This window comes from Castor canadensis, chromosome 2, assembly GCF_047511655.1.
Source record: "Castor canadensis chromosome 2, mCasCan1.hap1v2, whole genome shotgun sequence".
NCBI lineage: Eukaryota > Metazoa > Chordata > Mammalia > Rodentia > Castoridae > Castor > Castor canadensis.
The window spans coordinates 132,274,286-132,289,775 of record NC_133387.1 but is presented as its reverse complement, the minus strand read 5'-3'; the positions used below and the strand labels follow the sequence as shown (position 1 = coordinate 132,289,775).

The following is a 15,490-nucleotide window of genomic DNA, read 5'->3' as shown; positions in this document are numbered from 1 at the left end:
TGCCAAACCTGTTTTATGTGAGGTATTTTCAAGATAGGGTCTCTTGAACTATTTGCCTGGGCTGGCCTCAAACCTTGATCCTCCTGATCTCTGCCTCCTGAGTAGCTAGGATTACAGGCATGAGCCACTGGAGTATGGCTGCAATTTTTTTGTGTGTGGTAAAAAAAATGTAACAAAGTTTGCCATCTTAAGCATCTCTAGGTTAATAGTAGAATTAAGTGTTGAGTCATATTATTGTGAAACCAATCTCTAGAGCTTTAAGAACTTGCAATTATGAAACTCTATACCCAACAAACTCTCCTTTTCCCCCATAAGGAAGATTGTGAAAGAACTGGCATAAAGGTTAGAGATTTATCTTCAAATACATGAAATTCTGTCAAGTAGAAAATTCACGCCATGAGGATCATGAAAATATTTCAGGTAAACAGAAGGAAGAATTTTTTTTTACTTTCTTTTTTTTTGATATGTTCACCAGACTGGCCTCAAACTCCTGGGCTCAAACTGATCCCCTTGCCACAGTCTCCCAAGCAGCTGGGACGACTGGTGTGCTCTTGCACCTGATGGAAGGAAGAATATTTTAAAAGAGAGGTTCACGTACAGAGTGCCTTAGATAAGGGAATGATATCCCTGTTCAAGAACAGAAAGCAAACTGCACATAGTGGTTCGTGTCAGTAATCCCAGCACTGGTAAGGCTGAGGCAGAAGGAGCGTTCCAGGCCTGGGCTATAGAGGAGCAAGACCCAGTCTCAAAAATAACAAAAGAGATGCTTTTTCACTTGTGCTTCTCACTGTTTTGAGAAAAGGATAGCTCTTTGAGCTGTGAATGGTGGCCAGAGCCTATAATCCCAGCACTGGAGAGGCTGAGGTAGGAGGATCATGAGTTTGAGGCCAGCTTGGGCTACATATCAAGACCCTATCTCAAAAAAACCCAAAATCAATAAAAAACAAATGAGGTAGTCCTTTGGCCCCATGCCACATCCTGTCAATGAGTGTAAATAAAGAAGCACAAACACTACGGTGTCAGTGTTGTTGGTTAATTTGGTTTTTTGAGATGGGGTTGTACCATATAGCCCAGGCTGGCCTCTTACTCCCGAGTGCTGGGAGTGCTGGGATTCAGGCACACGTGTGCTGCTGTGCCCCACTTGCAGGTGTTTTAATGACTGGTTAAATGCATGTCAGCATCCATGCCACCTGCTGAGGGATGCTTTCCAAGAGTCAGGCATGTCGATTGTTCTAAAACTGCTGCTATTTGTAAAAAAAAATTTGCTGAAATAGATTTGGCAAGAGAACTAGAAAAGTTTAAGGAAAAGGGGCTACAGAGGCTGGTGGAGTGGCTCAAGTGGTACAGCACCTGCCAACCAAGCGTGAGGCCCTGAGTTCAAACCCAGATACCACCAAAATAACAAAAGGCAGCAGCAGTGTAGCTCAGTACTACAGTATGTGCTTAGCATGCATGAGATCCTGGTTCAATCCCCAGTGTCCCCCTCCAAAAAAAAAAAAAAGAAAAGATGAAGGAAATTTGAGGATGTCACTGGAATTTAGTTTTTTTCTGTATTCAATTTTGTGTGTATTTAAGTTTTCTGCTGTTTTTAAGGACCAGAATATTGTGGTAGGGCCAAACAGTATTTTAGTAATTTTGTACTAAAACCTTCGCTGTCCTAAACAAGATTCATTTTAGCGCTTCTCAAACTTTGCACCTCATATAGGAACAAAGGAGTGAACCTTTGTCGGGTGTATGCAAATATACTCTAAAACCAAAAAACCTTTTGGCTTTCTTTAAATCATCATGAAAAAACTTTGACAGGTCCCCTTATTCTGTGGCTTCACAGACCTCCCTGTGCACCACTGCACACCCTTACAAGAGAAGCCTGGGTTCAATCAGTTTCAATTTCAACATGTATTGAAAGAAAACAGAACTTCAATTTCAACTTCCTGGAAAAGTATTTTAAGAGACTGGGCAGTACCACCTGCACCAATGAGAGCAGAAGGGACAGTACCCAAAGAAAGGAGGTAAGAGGCATCGGGACAAAAATTCAATCTCACAGCAATCCAGCCATCTACTCCTTCAGTCACATCCAGTATCTACCTAATTTAGATGGACAGAGGATAGCCATTACTCTTCAGAGATGGCGCGTGGGTCTAACTCACTATTGTCGCTCTAATACCTTCCCCCATGCCTGGCATACAGGAGACACTCAATGAATTGCAACAATCATCACAGAAGGAACACTTGTTGGACAGACATAAGGCACTGTTTGAAGCACTTGGCCTCTAGTGATCCTTACAACCGCCTCATGCAGAATTCCTCAACAGCCCACTTTACAGAAGAGGAAACTGAACCCAAAAATCTTAAATAGCTTGCCTAATGTCCCATAGCCCAAAAATGGTAGAGATGGGATTCAAACTCAGCCAGCTTAACTCCAGCATCTCTGCTCTTGCAATGCTGCTCCATGAATAGAGGAGAAAATGACTGACTTACAAGAAAGGAAAGAACTATTTTAAGGCAGACGACTTCAGTTCCTTACAGTGCAGCTTGCTGCTTCGGCTGTTCAAGGGTTCTGGCCCGTTCACGTCTTTGCTCTTTTCGTTGTCCTCAATGGGCCGGAAATGAGCCAAAGTCCTCATGAATCCACGGAAGTTTACCTGGTCCTCCCTGGTTAGGAAATGTAACAAACAGAACATGTCACTCGGGGTGGAGGGTGGGGGGGTGGCTTTTTGTTTTACTTTGTTTTTTGTTTTCCAGTGCTGGCTATCGAACCCTGGGCCTCACCCATGCTAGGCAAGAGCTCTACCACTGAGCTATACTCCCAGCCCCAGGGGGATTATTTCTTATGAAATATGGGCAATGCTTTTAGCTACAGTAAATGCTAAGTGCATTTAATAAGCTCTTTCCCTATCCAGGCTACTTCATGGCTTATAAAATACCTCCATTTAAGCCTCTCTTCAACCTTGTCAAGCAGGTGTTTTACTGCCACTTGTAAATGACTAAGCAGGCTTATAGGAGACAACTGGACTTAAGCAGGGTCACAGTTAACTGAATTTACTTTACCTATTTTCCAAAAAATGGATTTAGAGTAGTGCCAGGGCTACACAGGTAGGAGAGCCAGAACTTCTACTCACTGCTATGAACGCTGAGGTAAGCAACAAGTTGGCCATTTTAACCCAAAGGCTCTTCAACCACCTCCCATCTTCCCCCCTACAGTAAGCTAAACCTAGAACTATTTTGAAGTTACGGCATAATGGAAAAGCTGTTTTTAAAATAAAGTTGAGCCAGGTGCCTATAGACCTATAATCCTATAATCCTAGCTGTTTGGGAGGCCTAGGTTGGTAGGATGGAGGTATGAGGCCAGCCTGGGCAAATAGTTCTAGAGACCACCATCTCTAAAATAACGAGAGCAAAATGGACTGGAGGTGTGGCTCAAGTGATAGAGTGCCTGCTCTGCAAGTGTGAAGCCCTGAGTTCAAACCCTAGTCCCACCAAAAAACAAATAAATAAATTAAATAAAGTTGATTCAGTTATATAAGCAATTAATTTTTTTTTTGAAAACTTGGGAAAAAAGTAGAAAAATACCACTTGTAGTTCTACCAATCAAGTAAACCACTGTTGACAGTGAATACATTTTCTTTCATTAACTTTTCTATACTTCCTGCATATCTGTGAACATGCTGTACATGTAATTTTGAATCCTTTTATCTAAGTAACTTGCCTAGTGCTGACCTCAGATCTCTGCCTCCTGTGGAGCTGGGATTATAGACACGCAATACCACACCTAGACCCATATAAACAGCGTGAAACATTTAAATGCCCGTATAATACTGTGACCACATCATGACTTTATCATTCCTTCATAATTGGATAGGTGTTTCCCCTTCAATCTCCCTGATCATAAACAATGTTCTCAAAGACCTCTCTGTGTATAAAGCCTTTTGAGCACTTAAGTTTAGATAAAATCTTTTTATTGAGCCATAGGTTAATCAGTAGCCCTATAAGAAACAATTCTAAAATATGAACAAATAAAGAATATTCTTTTTTCTTTTTTGACACAGGGTTTCTATATGTACTGTGTCATACAGAAACATGCATGCTAGCATGTGCTGGCTTGGAACTCATTATACAGCCAAGGCTGGCCTCAAACTCACAATCCTCTTAGCCTCCCAAGTGCTGTTAGCACTTGGCTATGAACTACTATGCCTGGCTATGAAGAATATCATTTTTGGTACTGGAGCTTACTTTGCAAACACTCTGCCACTTGAGCTATATACCCCAGCCCTTTTTGCTTTAGTTATTTTTCAGATAGGGTCTACCATTTTCTCTGGGCCAGCCTCTGTCCATGATTCTCTTACTTCTACCTCCTAAGTGGCTGGATTACTAGCATGAGCCACTAAGCTCAGTTGAAGAAACGTTCTTTTTTCTTTCTTTTCTTTTTTTGTTTTTAAACTCAGGGCCTTGGGTTTGCTAGGCAGGCACTTTACCAGTTGAGCCATGCCCTCAGCCCTTATTTTTCAGATAAGAGTCTTGTATTTTTACCTGGGCCAGCATCAGACTTCAATCCTCCTACTTATGCCTTTCTCATAGATGTACACCACCATACCCTACTTGTCTGTTGAGATGGAGTCTCAGTAAGTTTTTTCCAGGGCAGCCTTGAACCTTGATCTCCACTTCCTAAGTAGCTGGGATTACAGGCATGTACCACCACACCTGGTCCTGAAGAATGTTCTTTAATATTAGAAAAGAATGTCCGATGTGACATTATTTAAGGTAAACATAGAAACAGTGGGTGGCCTGGTTCTTGTAGCTATCTCCAGTACCCAATGTTTGTGTACTAGATGAGATACGAAGTCAACCCTGTTCAGACCTAAGACGCAAGTTCAAGGGCTGCCTCTCCAGCTCATGGTAGTCAAAAGAATGCTCCTTAGTTCTTCCAGGTGGTGATGTGGTCTTTGGAGCAGTGCATGGTAAACATGTGAGTGAGATCCAGGGAATTAAATGCATGGAATAGGATGTGACTTGCTCCCATAACAACAGGCTAATGAGTACATCCAGTGTCAGCGGGATGCCTCTAAGTAGCAGAACTCAATGGAAATAGTCTACTAACAAAATCTCAACCTTAGACACAGACACACACACAGACACACACAGAGACACACACTCAGACACACACAGAGACACACACACACACACACACACACACACACAGAGAAGGGAAAACTCCACCTATTCAAGATGCGAGGAGAAATAAAAGCCCAGAAGGCAATTCTCTGCATCTGATGACAGCAGGCAGAGGGAGCAGTGCTGCTGCCGGGACGTGGTGGCCAGCACAGCCTCTGCTTTCTCGGGTGCCCTGCCTGGGTTCCTTAACACTAATGTGCTGAGGACGGAGGGACCACCAGATCAGAGATAATGTGCTTTAGTCTTTCAATAGCCTTCCACAAGCTGCCTCTTCAAATAACCCATGATGACTAAGGAACTGAAAAAAAGTTGGCAAAAGGTTTGGATACAAAGCATGTCTGTGAAAGCTGGCTCTGCACAGGGGTCAATGCTCTGCAGCCACTGCAAGTAGTAGCAAAGAAATGGAAGAATTTAGCACAAAAGCCATGCCAGAGACAGACAGCAGTTCCCAATTTGATGTAAACTGACTGACAGCCTCCCCGACTGCCACTCCCACTTACCAAGTGTCCAACCTCCCATCTCAACTACCCAACTCCTCTGATCCAAATTCAGACTCCTAAGATTTCCTTTCCAGGCATTTTATCTGGTAGTGCTCTAGCTGACAGTCTCATTATTTTTCTGTGTTTTGTTTTGTTTTGGTTGTTGTTTTGTTTTTGAGACAGGGTCTTGCTATATAGCCCGGACTGACCCTGAACTTGAGGTTCTCCTGGCTCAGTATTCTAAGTGCTGGGATTATAGGCATGGAGCACCACACCTGGCTCAAGTCCCACTGTTTAAAACTGGCACACATACAACACTTTGAAGACCTTTGGATCGTACAGACAACTCACATGAAACCGAAAGGAAACTGTTTAGGAGATTACTTCAAACAAGATTGTATGATTAAAGGCTGGTCGTGTGGCCCCAGTGGCAGCATGCCTTCCAAGCCAGTGTGAAACCCTGGGTTCAAAGCCCAGTGTCACCAAAAAAAAAAAAAAAAAAAAAAAAAAAAAAGATTATGATAATTATCTTTTTCATGTGTCATAAAAAACCATAATCAAATCAGCAAATCTGTCCTCAGGAATGTGAGGGCAGTATATTAGGTAGAGAAGCAAATCAAAAGTCTAGTTTCCAGAGTCTTTACTCCCATTTCCTGGGTGGGGAGCAGGAAATGTTCCACCCCCTCCCATTTCTCTTTACTTTACTCTATTATATACTAAAATAAATCCTTGCTAAAACTTAAAAAAAAAAAGTCTCAGCACCTGGGAGGCTGAGGCAGGAGGAAGCTGGAGGCCAGCTGGGGATCTGTCTCTGGAAATTAAAAAAAAAAAAGTCTAGTTCGACATTAGACAAACTCAAGGAACACTCCACTTGAAAAAGTGTGTATGGTGTGAAGTAGCCAAGAGGGAGGAGGATAAGCAACCACGGATGCACGAACTGCACTATCAACATCATAGCCGCTAGTTACATGTGGCCATGAGCACTTAAAATGTGGTTAGCAGCTGGGCACCGGTAGCTCACACCTGTAATCCTAGCTACTCAAGAGGCAGAGATCAGGAAGATTAAAGTTCAAAACCAACTCAGAGCAAATAGTTCGTGAGACCCTATCTCGAAAATACCTAACATAAAATAGGGCTGGCAGAATGGCTAAAGTGGTAAAGTATCTGCCTAGCAAGAGTGAGGGCCTGAGTTCAAAGCCCAGAACTGTCCTCCCCTCCCAAAAAAATAATTAATCTAGGGCCAGGTTGGGGGGGTGGCTCACACCTGTAATCTTGGGTACTTAGGAGGTGGAGATAAGGTAGATGACAGTTGAGGCCAACCTGGACTCTAAAAAGCTAGCAAGACCCTATTGCAACCAAGCCGGGCATGGTGAGCCACACCTATGATCTGAGCTGTGTGGACGGCCATAATGGAAGGCCATAAGGGAGGTTGTGGCCCAAGGCTAGCCCCAGGCAAAAACTCGAAACCCTACCTGAAAAATAACCAAAACAAAAAAGGGTTGGGGCATGGCTCAAGTTCCTGCCTAGGAAGCAGGAGCCGGAGTTCAAACCCCAGTGCTGCCAAAACAAAAAAATCAACCAAACCAAACAAAAACCCAAAATGCTTTAACATAATTCAACATGTGTCGTAAGTTTTAATTACACATTGGGGCTTCCATTTTTTAACATGAAAAAAGGTAAAACTCAGTAATTTTAACACTGATTATACACTGAATGGGTTAAATGAGATATATTGTGAAGTTAACTTATTTCTTTTTACTGATATGGCTATTAGAAAATGTATGATTATGCATGAGCTTGCATTGTATTTTTATCAGCTGCCACTCAGAATACACTGAACAAGGCAAAATGTTAACACGAAAACAACAGACGTGTCTTGGTAAAAGATACACAGGAATTAGTTGTAATATTTTTTATAGCTTTTCTGTAAGTTTGTAGTTATTTCCAAATGGAATTTTTAGGTTAGCTTTACATCAACGACAAACAGAAGACAGAATTTTGAAGCCAAGCTCATATACATAGTGACTTAAAATGGAGGAGAGTAGGACAGAAAAGATAACCAAGAGTTGACAAAATTAAGAGTTTCCAGTGTAATCAGGGGGATTGTGACCTGAGATGACCCAAGATGAGCAGTCCAGAGGAGGCAGGTCTGAGCACTGCTTGGACTTACCCTTCTGAAAAAAAGGCATTGATGATCCGGTCCCCCAGTGGGTTGATGGCAAGTTCTGGAATCCTCTGGAAATCTTCCCGGCTGCCAAGAGAATCACCGTGGGTTAGAGACCACTGGCCCTTAGCATGAGCTCCTCCAGTCTGCAGCAGGCTACAACCTAGCAAGAATGTTACCTCCCAGAACTTACCTCAGTGACAATTACGCCAAAAAACTGCAAAGAATCGCACTTTAACAGCTGCCAGCTCAGGGGAAGCAGCCAGATCTGACTATGCCACATTCCAGCAAATTCAGCACACAGATTATGTCAATAAACCAAGGACGAGGAAATACCCAACTGTTCCTTAGTTAATGATCCCATGACCATACCATCTTGTACTCAGTGTTAACTTTAGCCATTGAGCAGCAAATGGAAGGTATCGAACACCACAGAACTTGAACACGGGGGCAAAAATTTGGAGGAGCCCCCGCATCCTTGCTAAGACCTAAAGCACCTAGGAAACGCAAGGGATTCTCAGGTGATAGTTTCATTCAAGAAAAGAGTATGAAGACCAGTGGATTGCCAAACTTCTAGTTTTTTCTCCATTTAACCTTGACCATGCCCAGAGCAGTCACGTTCACATAGCCAGGAGGCTGTTCTGACATGATTATTAGCTGCTATCATGGCATATAAATCCCATGCTACTCCCTATTTATATACATGACCTCATTTCCTTATGTCTTAGAGATGAGAACAATGAATTAGAGAGGTAAAGTAACTTGCCACAGCCACAACTACTGAGTGGCAGGAATTCTATTTAAATTCAAATCTCTAAGTCATAGTGTGTGTTCTTTCCGTAAAACGCACACGCACACGCACACATTTCTTTCCCATGTTAAAACTTTTAGTGTTTGTTATTTCTTTCTTTTTTTTGGTGGGACTGGGGTTTGAACTCAGGACTTCACTCTTGCTAGGCAGGTGCTCTACCACTTGAGTCACATCTGTAGCACTTTTTGTTTGTTTTCTGAGATAGTGTCTTATTGTGTAGCCCAGGGAGACACTATGTAGTCCAGGGCCAGCCCTGGACTTGGGATCTTCCTTTCTCAGCCTCCCATGGGGATTATAGCCCAGCCCAGACTAAACTTTCTTCTTTTTTTTCAGTACTGGGGTTTGAACTCAGGCCTTGTGCTCTACCACTTGAGCTATAGCCCTATCCCTTTTTGCTTTAGTTTTTATTTTTCAGATAGGTTCTCAAACATTTGCTTGGGGCTACCGTCTTCTTCCACCTTCCACTCATATAGCTGGAATTGTAGGCTTACAGACATGTACCACACTACTCAGTTTGTTCTTTTTGTGATTTTTTTTTCAAGATAAGATCTCTCGAACTATTTGCCCAGGCTGGCTTTGAACTGCTATCCTCCTGATCTCTGCTTCCTGAGTAGCTGGGATCACAGGCCTAAGCCACCAGTGCCCGGCTCAGCTTGTTCTGTAAGTAGGGTCTTGCTCACTTTTTTTTCTTTGTCCAGGCTGACCTAGACAAAGAACACAGCCGGGACTACAGGTTGCAATACCATGCCTGGCTCTACATATTAAACTTTTTGAAAGAAAGTTGCTCTCTCAAAGCATACTAAGTATTTTTAAAATTTTCCTGATGTTCTGTACCAAATACAAAGCTATGCAAAACATATCTGTGTTTCATTCTTCAAAAAAAAGCCAATACCAGGAAGGACAAAGAGAGGCAGAGTTGCTTGGGTGGAGATCACTGGTACAGTACAGGCTTAGCATAGCAAGGCCCTGAGTTTGATCCCAGCACCAAAAAAAAAAAAAAAAAAAGGCAGGCAGAAGAGTGTTCCAGATCACAGGGCACTAAAAGAAACATGGGACTAAACTTAGTGCATGGTAGTGCATGGTCTTGGACTACAGAAACACTGCTCTGAAGGACATTTCTGGGTGACAGTGAGAGTGAAACATGGACCACATAGAACATAGCATATTATGTAATAGTTCTACACCAAAAGCTCAATTCCTTTTTGATTTTTGATTTATCATACACAATAACACAAGGAGATTTCATTGTGACATTCCATACACGTGTGTACTGTGCACCTTGAGCAAGTTCACCCTCCACTACATTCCCATCCCCCGCTTCCTCTTCTTCCTCTTCCCAAAAGCGCTTGGTAGGTTTCATTATGTTGTCTTCATTCGTGTCCATGTAGCGAACTTTCATCCTCTTCACCCAAAATGCTAAACTTCTTGGTTTTGATCTGAGAATGTCCATATTACAAAAATACACTCAGAAGTGCCTGACAAAATGCTAAGGAATGGTGGCCAGGGAATCTGGTACGTGACAGCTCTCTGCACCCTTCTTGTACAATGGAGTGCTAAAGTTCTCTAAGCGTGAAATTATTTCCCGAGAAAGAGTTGGGTGTACATATCTGTGAGTACAGCTCATTCATTCCTGCCTCTAAGAATTCTCCCAACAGAAGACAAAAGCAAAACCAAACACCCCTCCACCTTCTTCATGTGAAATGCTACTGAGGACAGAAACCATCCCAGCTGACCCAGGACTCACACTGTCCCGAATGTGGTTTCACATCTGCATGGTGCTTGATGAATTAACTCATTTAGCTCATCTCCACCTGGAGACATCTGGCTGCAGGTAGAAACTGACCTTGTGGCCTGAGCACAAAGCCCTGGAACTGAAACTATGGATTTTAATCGACCTTGATTATTTAAGGTAATAATATTTGTATCAATGAATGAACCAAAAGAAGTCACTCATTACTGGTTTGCTTAAGATGACAAAAGCTAAAGAGAATTACCGGGGTCCCGATTATCTAATCCAACAAACTCGGGGTTCTCAGCTTTCATTACATAAGCTGTCCACATTATCACCAAAACATAGCTGCTCTTGTTGGACAGAGGTTAGGAAACAATACTCCCTTTTAAGTCAGGCTGACCTGACTTGCATGGCCACATAACTCAGTTTAATGACTAACAAAATAAAGTGATTTCAGCTGAGAAATACCAGTTTATATACCAGGTGTAGTATCAAGTAGTGGGTGCGCAACCTGACCTGAACCCATCCGGCCCCAATGATGGAATTTAGAGTTGGACTTCCAATGTCAGTAAGGACCTAAACCCTGTCTTTAGCACTATTCAATTCTAGTTTTTGTTTTTGTTTTTTTTAATTTAAGACAGGGTTTCACTATGTTGCCCAGGATAGACTTAAACTTGTGTTCCTTCTGAATGCTGGAATTACAGGTTTGCACCATCACGCCTGATGTAACTCTAATCTAAATATTTACTTCGTATATCCAATGTGCTTCTAGTCACAAGACAAGGGGAATACTACTGAAAACAACAAAATTTAAATTCAAGAGTATTTAAAAACATTTCTTCAACTATCAAAACAACACACAAACAACTGTATAGACCGTACAGAATAGAAACCATCAAGACAGTTTCACTGAAACTTAGCTCCCCAAGTATGCCCACCAACACAAACCCAACAAAGAAAAAAATAAACATACAAGTGTAGCTGAAATGCAGATTTGTGTGTACTCATCACAAAACACACCAACATAATATCCTGCCTCATACCATACATAAAGATATTCCTGAAGGACTATGAGAGAAAAAGCCCGTTACTGGTAGCAGGTAGGTCTGAGAATGAAGCTGTGTGTAATGGCTGTACTTTGTGGTCCAGAAATTCCCAACATGAGTGGTGTTCTAGTCATTCCAGAGCACAGGGATGCTTTACAAAGCCAGTCTGAGAGACTTCAGTAATCACAGGCGCCATCCCTCTCTACTGATTTCCTTCACAGTGCAAGTACTTTTTCTGTCCCTCTTCCCTAGGGCATATGCATGCTGGGCAAGCACTCTGCCACTGAGCTACATCCCCAGTCCCTGCAAGTGCCTTCTCTCACTGGGAGAGCAGGCTTCACAGGCACCTGCTTACATTTCAGGTACCCAGAGGTCAATGCTTTGCATAACTCACACATAGTGAGATGAGAATTTGCTTCTAGGACACAGGAACACACATTCAATTGGGACAACACAGCTTAGGAACCCATATTCAATCCCCAGCAATGCAAAACTGCATAGTGTAACAGAGACTAACCAAATAGTGTGATATATTTATTAACACTGAAATGATCACTTCCAATACCTAAGGCATTTAATCAGTATTTTAAATTAAGTTGATAATTCTGTTGTTTTGACGGAGGCATTTTGTCACATGCCAATCAATATTGAAGCTTATCATTGCTGGTTGTTTATTTTAGTGTTCCAAGCCGGACTTCCTTATCTGCAAGGATGCATTCTGACATTTGGTTGACAGTAATGGCATATAAACGTTTACATTCTCTCATTCTCTAAAATTCCCTGAGATGTCAGCAAAACAGTATACACGGCCAGACAGCCACCACAAAAACAATTAGATTGTCAGTGGCTCACACCTGTAATCCTAGCTACTCAGAAGGCAGAGATCAGGAGGATCGCAGTTTGAAGCCAACAAAGGCAAATAGCTCCTCAAGACCCTATCTCAAAAAAATCCATCACAAAAAGGGCTGGCGGAGTGGCTCAAGATGTAGGCCCTGAGTTCAAGCCCCAGTACTGCAAAAAAACCACAAACCAATTAAGTTAGGATAAGTGTACTAGTGGACAAGAGAGTCTGAGAAATTGTGGAATCCAGAAGGTACATGCAAACGGCATGACAAATAAGTTGGAGTAAAAAGGTGGCAGCAGAATCTTGATGAGGTATCACACGCAGTTGCCAGGGAAGAGAAGTGGTGTTCAGAGTAATCAACTAAAGGAACTTCTAAGAATGGGGCCCAGGGGCCTGGAATGCAATGGCTGCAAAAGGCAGCCCCCTCAGAGGCAGATGAAGCCTATTGCTTGTAGGAGCTGCCCCTTGGGACCTTGGAGTCAGACCCCTCCAGTGGATGTTCATCCCATCCTCAATCTAGCCTCAAGAAAGGTATATGGAGTGCCTTTGGAAAGCCCCACGGCACAGCATCATGTCCATCTGTCCATGTCCAGCTGCAGAACAAGAAGTATGTTGATTGATAACCTACACAGAGCCAAGTTCAAGTTCCCTGGCTGCCAGAAGAGCCACATCTCAAAGAAGTAGGATTTTATCAAGTTTAAGGTAGATGAACTTGAAGACATAGTAGCTGAGAACAGATTTATTCCAGATGACATTGGGGTCAAATGCATCCCCAGTCACAGTCCCCTGGACTAGGGGTGGGCCCTGCACTCATGAGAGCTTCACTGTGCTCCCTCCTCCCTACTCACATCCATTAATAAATCCTATTCCCTGTCTACCTAAAAAAAGAGAAAGGAAAAAATAATAATAACGAGCCAGTTGTCCTCTGCTGCCAGCACCCAACCCAGGAATGCAACAGCAATGGTAGACATTATTTCCTCCAAATCATGCAGCTGGGAAAGTAAGATCTGTAAGGTTATGGAATATGTTTATGGGATGGTGCCCCTGCCCAGCAAGTGTGACGCCCTGAGATCAAACCCCAGTATCAACAAAAATAAGCAAATCAAATGAAATGTAATGCGGATTCCATTCTATGAAACACCAAGCTGAAGAGATGGTCCACAGAAAAGGGAATTTACAGGGAAGGAGTTGATCGGCTTCAGCAAATGCTGTTTATGGTACTCCCCCTTGAAAGCATCCCACTTCACCTAGGGGATCAAGGATGTGGTGAGAGCTTGTCATAAAGAAGCCTTTTCACCTTGTTCGCCAAGCTTTTCACTAATTTTAACCCTCCCTTCCATCCTTCAGTGCTAGGGATGGAATCCAGGGCCTTATGTATGCTAGCTAGACACCCATTCCTCTGCTAAGCAATATCCAGAGCCCATCTTTCTTCTTTTAAACACTATACCTATTGACAGATTAAGGAATTTATTGTTCTATGAAACACTTCACACTGAATCTTTGAAAGCACTGTGAAGACGCTCCATTCTAATCCAAGCCTTTTGTAGATCCTGCTTTATGTTCTCATTTGGAACAATCACCATAAAGGAATACAGAACACAAAGAATGTACACTATAGCCTCTCACCCTGCAGAATTCACCTTAATCCCCAGACATAGAACAACCGGGAGGAGAAAAGCCACGTGCAGTGCCATATGCCTGTAGTCCCACCTGCTCAGGAGACTGATCCAGGAAAATCACTTGAACCCAGGAGTTTGAGGCCAGCCTAGGTAACACAGTGTAGAAGGAAAAGTATCTCTCCTAATAACTACAGCTGCCTTCCTAGGCAGCTTATTTAGTGGTATAGTTGTAATTTATGAAGACATAAATCCAAACTCAAAGAATTATGAAAGTACCAGAACTGACTCATTCTGCCATCTTTTTGTACCTCCAGGTAGGTTTTTTTAGGCTGTGCTCCAAAACCAAACTCTAGTTTCTTTTTGGCAGTACTGGGGTTTGAACTCAGGGCTTTAAGTTTTCAAGGCAGGTGCTCTACCAATTGAGCAACACCGCCATCCCTAGTTTCTAACTGAAATGATAAAACATGATTACATTGCTAAAATTGAAATCACTGATGATCACAGAGCTGGAAAACCATTGACCAGGCAAGGTAAACAAGTGTGGTGCCATCAGCCCATGATTTTATGTACAGTTCAAAGACCTAGAAAAAGGCAGAATAGGGTGTTAGGCATGCCTCAAGTGGTAGAGTGTATGCCTACCAAGCTCTAGGCACTGAGTTCAAACCTTAGTACTGCAATAATTAACTAATTAATCTGTTCCCATGTTTGGTTTCACTACACTGACAGCCTAAGTTGGAAACACGAGCCAAAAACAAGCAAGATAAAAAACACAAAAGGAAAAAGTCCTGGAATTCTCTTTCAATGTTCAAAAAATAAAAAATAAACCAGTATGGGAGCTGAAAGAAAAACTGAGATTTCTATTCTTGTTATTTTCAAGTGCAGAGTTACATAGGACTTTTTTTTTCTTTTTGTGGTACTCAGGATTTAATCCAGGTTCTCAGACATACTAGGCAAGAAGTCTACCTCTGAGTTAACATCCTCAGCCCTTTCTAACTTTATTTGAGACAGGGTCTTGCTAAGATGCTCAGTCGAGCCTATGAACTTGAGATCCTCCTGCTTTAGCTTCTGGAGTAAATGGTGTTACAGGCATATGTCAACATGTCCAGCTGTCACATAGATTTAACAGTGTCTTCAACACTGGGACAATTGGATATCTACATGCAAAAAATGAAGTTGGAGTCCTAACTCATATCATGTATAAAAATAACTTAAGCCAGGCCCCGGTGGCTCACACCTGTAATTCTAGCTACTTGGGAGGATGAGATGGGGAGGGAGGATCACAGATCAAGGTAAGGCCAGCAAATAATTCACAAGGTCTCATCTCCAAGATAACAGAGCAAAATGCACCGGAAGTGTGGCTCAAGCAGTAGAGCTCCTGCATGGCAGTTATGAAGACCTGAGTTCAAATCCCAATCCCACAAAAAAAAGACCTTTATATGAATAATTATTTAAATATAAGAACATTAAAAACACCCAGAAGAAAATACAGGGGTAAGTCTTCAGAAGCTTGAATTAAAAGCTTTTGTGCCTAAAAGAACACTATAATGACAGTAAAAATCAAATCCACAGAGCTAGAGATGCAGCATACACGAAGCACTAGGTTCAGTCACCAGTAGTGGGGCATGA

General features: G+C 42.3%; 1 protein-coding gene across 1 annotated transcript in view; it reads right to left on the bottom strand.

Annotated features, from left to right (window-relative positions):
* The window catches only part of Chp1 (calcineurin like EF-hand protein 1), a 38,083-nt gene that overhangs the window by 7,242 nt on the left and 15,351 nt on the right, over positions 1 to 15,490 (bottom strand). Inside the window, exons 3-4 of the mRNA XM_020176204.2 lie at positions 7,819 to 7,899; positions 2,525 to 2,652 (exon numbers count right to left, since the gene is read on the bottom strand). Coding sequence (XP_020031793.2) covers positions 2,525 to 2,652; positions 7,819 to 7,899 — 209 coding nt within the window. The remainder of the gene's footprint in view (positions 1 to 2,524; positions 2,653 to 7,818; positions 7,900 to 15,490) is intronic.